Source organism: Ruditapes philippinarum, unplaced genomic scaffold (assembly GCF_026571515.1).
Source record: "Ruditapes philippinarum isolate M1 unplaced genomic scaffold, ASM2657151v2 ctg8833_1_1_1_1, whole genome shotgun sequence".
NCBI classification, from domain to species: Eukaryota; Metazoa; Mollusca; class Bivalvia; order Venerida; family Veneridae; genus Ruditapes; species Ruditapes philippinarum.
The window spans coordinates 30,310-37,108 of record NW_026856185.1 but is presented as its reverse complement, the minus strand read 5'-3'; the positions used below and the strand labels follow the sequence as shown (position 1 = coordinate 37,108).

General features: G+C 31.0%; 1 protein-coding gene across 1 annotated transcript; it reads right to left on the bottom strand.

Annotated features, from left to right (window-relative positions):
• Nucleotides 1-1,156: 1,156 nt before the first annotated feature.
• LOC132745711 (neuronal acetylcholine receptor subunit alpha-3-like) lies at nucleotides 1,157-6,502 on the bottom strand (the record flags this gene model as incomplete). Its single annotated transcript, XM_060734675.1, is given in 6 exon segments — nucleotides 1,157-1,293; nucleotides 2,120-2,213; nucleotides 3,276-3,385; nucleotides 4,251-4,295; nucleotides 5,589-5,740; nucleotides 6,381-6,502. Coding segments are annotated over 6 exon segments (626 nt in total), but the record flags the coding sequence as incomplete, so codon positions are not given.
• Nucleotides 6,503-6,799: the final 297 nt, after the last annotated feature.

Here is a 6,799-nt window from a genome sequence, read left to right as displayed (position 1 = left end):
TTTGCAATACTCTGTGCACTTAAAATCAATACTCGGTACACTTTCTTGTATCTTTTTTGGCCTGTATCTTTTTGTACTTTCACACTTTTTGCCTGAAATTTGGACAAGGCATACTTGGATTGTGAATAAAAAAATTGCTCGATTCAATTTTTTTTATATTGGTAATATAATAATTTCTAACGATTCTACAGTATCGCGGTCAGTATTTTCTAGTGAGCAGCGGATCGTTTAGGGCTAGTTTAATCAATTTTACAAATACCTGTAATACTTTTACGTCTTTTAGAGCTACAAAAATACCTCTAGATATATAAAACCCGTTGAGATAAATGAAATAGCCATTAGTTTGGAAAATATCGTTGCTGAACTTACCTTCGTTCCCCGTTCAAAGTCGCGAAATGGGATGAAAGTCCTCATAATATCGAGCAATATCCGGGGTACGGTATACCGCAGTGATACATTAAATCGGTAAGAATATTGAGATATTTGTTTGACTATCAGTTTCAAATGCAAACTATAAATATGGAAAACAACTATGTGTAGTTTATGTGTATTGTTTTAACGTGTTTGTCTGATATTTTAGTTGTAAAAGCCATGTACACTTAGTGTCGCTTCATAGCAACTGATTTAAAACGTGAGCGGTAACTGAACGAGATATGGCAAAGCGCATGCTCGCGCACTGACTTCCGCTCTATCGAAATATTGCATAGACGTATAGCGAAAGTTCGTAAGTGTCTTTGTTTCTTTTTATGGTAAAACTACTTTCAATCCGTATTGTTTCCGAGGTTATTATAGATAATAGCCGAGGCAGTTCCGAATGCAGTGATTTTATACATATTCTAACACGACCCGCATTATTCCCAATTGAACATAGAAGAACCGAAAGTGTGTGTTATTATGCAATAAAATCACAGTTTGACATTCTATATTTAGACATGTGACGTAATCATTATGCACGTGACGTAACACTTAAAAAATTGACGCGCTGAAAATAAGTACGGTAACAAATCAGGCGCAATATAGGTAAATATCAGGTACGGCAGAATTTATTTCTTGATGTCGTGTTAGAATCGAAATAATATATCCAAAACAGTTATTTTATCGATTGATGTCATAAAAGTTACATAAAATACCAGATTTGTCTTCATTTCTCTCTAACCTTAGCTCATTCTTCAAAACATCATCCCAAAGTAGTTCAAGCTTCATTTCCTTGTCCGGTAGACCCCAGCTTGTAACCTCTATAGAACACTCCTGATTATCGAATGGGAAGTAAGTCGCATCTACACTGCAATCAACCTGACGATAAAATAATGTTTGACACAGTTATGAAACAATTTAAGTAAGTAAACGTTATGTACCGAACGAAATTTGTTAGTGCTTCGAGTCCAAATAACATAATAACTTTATCGATGTTAAGAAAACCATTTTTTATGCAAAATTTCTAATTATTATGAAAATAATATATTAAGCCAAATACAAATTTAACAACTTTACATGGCATACAGAAAATAATATGCCCGATTTTATTTTTTGCATTAATTAAGGTCACCGTTTCCATAGTGTAACAGATCATCAAGGCAAATAACTCATCACGCTTAGAAAAAACGAAAATGATCATTATAAACTTTACATCACAATTATCATTTGTATTATAGTTTGGGGACCTTTTTATTGAAAATGTGAGAGTTAAATCGTATACACAAACATGCACAGTGCAGGTATTAGATACCTGCTCAACACTAACCGGGAATCCTAGAGTTACCGGGAATAAAAAAGAGCATATTGATTGGCCCATTTTTTTTTGGGCTGACTTATTTTAACGACAGAGGCAGGGATAACGATACAGATGCTATACGAGTGATAACATTTTTCTGGCGTTTCTTATCGTTACGACAGGGAACGTGTTTTGTTTTACCTAAAATACAAAATAAGTATTCTCTCAGGGATTGTTTGAAATAAATAAATTGTTGCCATCATTCATATATAGAAAATAAAGTATTTGTGTTCTTTACAGTATTATATGTAATGCATATCTCGAACAAAGTAAAACTAATTGTAGCATTAAAGTGTGCTTCTAAAACTGGCTTGAATATTATGATATATAACAGTCTTATGATATTACCTTTGTCGAAAGTACTGGTTCCCATGCAACTTTCCCGTTATATCTTATTCTGTAAATCAAGTGATCGTCACTAACAAGACCAACATTTTGATGTCTGAAATATATCAAATTTGCCATATTAGACACAATGTGTTTTAAAGTAAGACCTATCTGCCAAGAGTTCGGAAGAAATGGCCATATTTCGTCACTTTCCGTGTTGGAGTTGTGTAAATTGAACGAACGTCCTTGTGACTAATATGTTCGAACGCATAATAAATAAAGGCATATTTAAATTTTAGCTTTAGCAAAGTTTGTTTCGATGTAATATTATGAAATGCCAATTAGTTAAGCTCCAAATACCAAATAAAACAAATTTGAATACAAGTGAACATATGTTAAAGGGTGTGTAGTTTTATATTATGATATAATTTAATAAAACCTGTTGACGGCAACATTATATTTTTGACATACTCTTAAGAACGATTCTCGAAAAAGTTTATCATAGAATGCCTCTGTTATTTAATACACATAAATATTGTGCGGAAACAGAACAAAAAATATTATATTGCTATTTTTAGAAGGTTGTTAACAGTATAGCAATGGTTCCTTTTGCGTCATTCGCTTTTTTCAAAATTCAAGCAATAATTTTTGCAGCTCATATAAAACTTTATACATTTTTTTTTACTTTCAACTTAAAATCTGTATATAAACTGACGTGACTGTAGTTTGGATAGAACAATAGATTCCTGGGTTGAATGCCAGACACTTGAACCACTTAGCTACTGATGCACTCAGGTCAGGTATGTACTTCGAGTTATGAACAGTTTGAACACAAACGAACAGTTTGTCACACCGACATTGTTACGGACAAATTATTTCCAGATTTACAAGTGTACATTTTTACTCTAATAAACACTAAATTCTACGTTACCGTACTCTTTCCTATATTTTATTATGTGCTTTACTTTTCTATTTCTTCAATTAAAATGTCGAGGAATTTCCTATAAGGATACTCTAAGTAAATGTGCACATATATCCATGTAAAACAGACCAGTAAAGTGAACCTATATTTAAAGGACAACTCATAATGAATATCTGCCGGTATTCAATTCCTTAATCAATTATACTAGTTTGACATTGCTTGATTAACTAATACAAAACATAAATCAAGACTTACTCATTACTAATAAGTATTTCCGGTTTCCATATTTCTGTTTCAAGTGCATGGATATATTCTGTGTCGTCATAAACAATTGGATTCCACACCAACCTCTCGTCTTCCCATAGCTGTACGAATCGAAAATATATGTTTATTCTTTATCATTACTTCGTATGAAATCGTTTATTTTTTGATTTTACACATTATGATACTACTGTAGTATCCAATATATTAGACAGTGGTGCGGACTGAGAATAACCTATCCATGATCATGCAATGGTGAAAGCCATGAAAGGAAAATAATCCGAAAAACACGTTTATTCACACGAGTACCAGTTCAAACATGGTACCCATTCAAATATATAAAATTCCCTAATTGTACAATTTAATATTGCATAGAATATTAAGATATACAAATTAGAATAACAAAACAAATACAATGTTGTCTTATGTCATGCCGTTAATTGTTCTCACAATAAGCATAACAATTATGACTTCTTGATATTCTATGTATGTAATATAGCTTTGTATTACATGGACATCAAACATTTACTTGAATAAGATATCACCAGTTGAGAACTTGAAAGAGTAAAACATTGAACATAAGGGCACCTTATGCCATATTCATTCATATTTGTATTTTTAAGAAATGTCAAACAATGTTTTTATTTTGGATAAAAGCATATTAGACATAATTAACCGAAGAAAGTAGCACTGAATGTTCAATAATATGTCGTAAAAGAAGCAAACTATAAACAATGTAATATTTTGACTTCTTTACAAAATACCAATGCTTCATTATTATATCTATTTCCAACAGAACAAAAGAAGCCAAAGATAGTTCAGCTATATGGAAAATGGCCTTTTTTGGAAACTGTAACAGGATATTAAAATAAAAAGATTTTGATTTATAAAAATGATAGAATTTCTGGGGCATAAAGGGCCTTTAATATTTCTTATTTCCTTTAACTCTAGGTGTCAAAAATTACTTACAACAGTTAACCAACCTGTGCACGAGAACGATTGTTCATCAATGTCCTAGAAAATGAGAGCATGAAAAAGTAAACAACTGAGGAGCAAAGAAAAACGTGACGAAGTATGAATAAAAACGAAAAATGAATAAATACATTGATACTGTATGTTTACAAACCCACCCAAGTTTATTTTTCAGATATTGCTACATACAATTGTACAAATTTGTCAAGGAAATAATACGTAAAGGCATGCGTTCATTTATTTTGTTTTGAATATGAAAACGATACTAACTCAAAATCTAAAATGCGTAATTATTTGTCTTAAAATTTTGAAAAGTATTTATTTTACATAGGCATTGGTTGAATGTCTGATGCCCATCTGATACGTTCGGTCATTTTGTTTACAGAGTTATACAGTATTTAATGTATAGATTGCGTTTCAGACTTATTGTTCACAAAAAAGTTAATAATATGCTGTTACATTGTAGTAACACATACGCCGTTATATATAAATTATTTTCATTTGACTACAATAATTGAATTTTTTTTTATAAATAACGGTTTTGTAAACTTGTCTGATCGAAGTTATCATAGCAAACTGCCGTTGATACTCGTCCATATAAACTACAAAAGTCTTTATGATTATAACGGTAGCAATCACACAGTAACGAAGACCGGTGATGTCATTTCAACTTCATGGATTTCCGATTTCATCTTCGTGACTTCACAATTTTAACTTCGTGAATTCACGTTTTTAATTTCACGATTTCAACTTCACGAATTCACGATTTCAACTTCATGAATGTACGATTTCAACTTAACGAATTCACCTATAATTTCAGCTTCACAAATTCACGATCTCAACTTCCTGAATTCACGATTTTAACTTCAGGAATACACGATTCTTACTATCGTGAAGTTGAAATCGTTTATTCATGGAGTTGAAATTGTAAATTCACGAAGGTGAAGTCGTGAATTCGTGAAGGTTAAATCGTGAATTCTGGAGATGAAATCGTGAATTCATAAAGTTGAAATCGGGGATTCATGAAGTTGAAATTTCCATATCGGCCTTTCGTACACAACACTCTACAAGACTTTTTAGTTCTTTATTCGATTGAAACAAACAGTAGGAGACACGTATACAGATAATATTAACGACATGATTGTCCAATAAAAATCACCGTTACAAACAGCAATATTTTTAATACAATATATCATCAGAGGATATCTCTTCAGTCACATTTTAGGACTTTTTGCGATAAAGCTATTTGATATGAAATAATTACTTCTGGATATTCGATGGAAATAATGTTTGAAAAGAAGGAAAGGGAAAACAACAATATTTTATTAAACATACCACGTCGTTTATAGCTAGAAGGTTATAACCAATTTTAGCTATAGTGGAATCGTTTGGTCTGGCCATTCGATCGTAGGCAAAAGAGCTTAAAACAGATGACCTTATTGACCTTTCACCTGTATAACTGTAACCATTGATGCACGAAACCAATCCTGAAATGGTAACAATTTTTGTATCAAAACGTTTAATACTATTTGAGACACTATAAACATGGGACAAAACATATCTTTTGTCCAAAGTATAAACACAAATTTACGGGCGCTTATTTCCAAAAATTGATGATTATATTTACGTCTACTTGTTTTCTTTTAGGTTACACCACAACATCTGGACTTCGATTTGTACACTAAATAGACTTAATTATAATGCGTTTTGTTTTAAATATCTTCATAAATAATTATTATTAATAATACAATAAAATAAGATAACAACAAACTTATAGATAAGTAAAAAAGTCAACAGCCTTTGTAGAATCGAGCATAAAAATGTAATTTGATATAAGTTCTCATTGATTAGGCGCTTTTAATTTGTTAACTTTATACTTTCTTATTAATATTGTACATATACTGTTATTTTCTTACTTTATTTTCATATAAAATCTAAGCGTTCAATTCCCTCCCCTACCCTACCCAACCGCACCTTACCCCACCACAGCTCACCCCATCCCATCACACCCCTCTCTCTTAAGAACAGAATAATGGATAAATAGAAATAAAAAAGATACAGAATATCAAAATTAAAATAAGGTTTTAAATGAAAATAACAGAACACGATGTCAGCAACAAAGCATACCTGAAAAAAACAGCAAACATTTTAATGATTTTATAGTAAAATCCATTTCAGTTATACTTTTTAAACGTAAATTGAATTCATTTAACATTTAAAACATAGTATTTAAATATTTTTATGACACCGTTAATTATTTTACTAAACAATGGTTTGCACAAATACAATAGTCTAACCATGCTACGATAAATCAATTGTAATAAAATGTCTTTTTAAACATTACAAAAACGAAATTATTGTATGGTTAAGAAACGGTTACGTTCGAATTGAGCTGAAAAGGTAGTAAGTTGAACTTCAAACTTTCCTTAAAAAAGAACACACATTCGCAATATTTAAAGAGTCAGCAGAAATGCAGGTGTTATTAGATCATCTTTTTATTATAATTCCTTATCTTTTTCTTATTATTTTTCTTATTATTTTTTTTT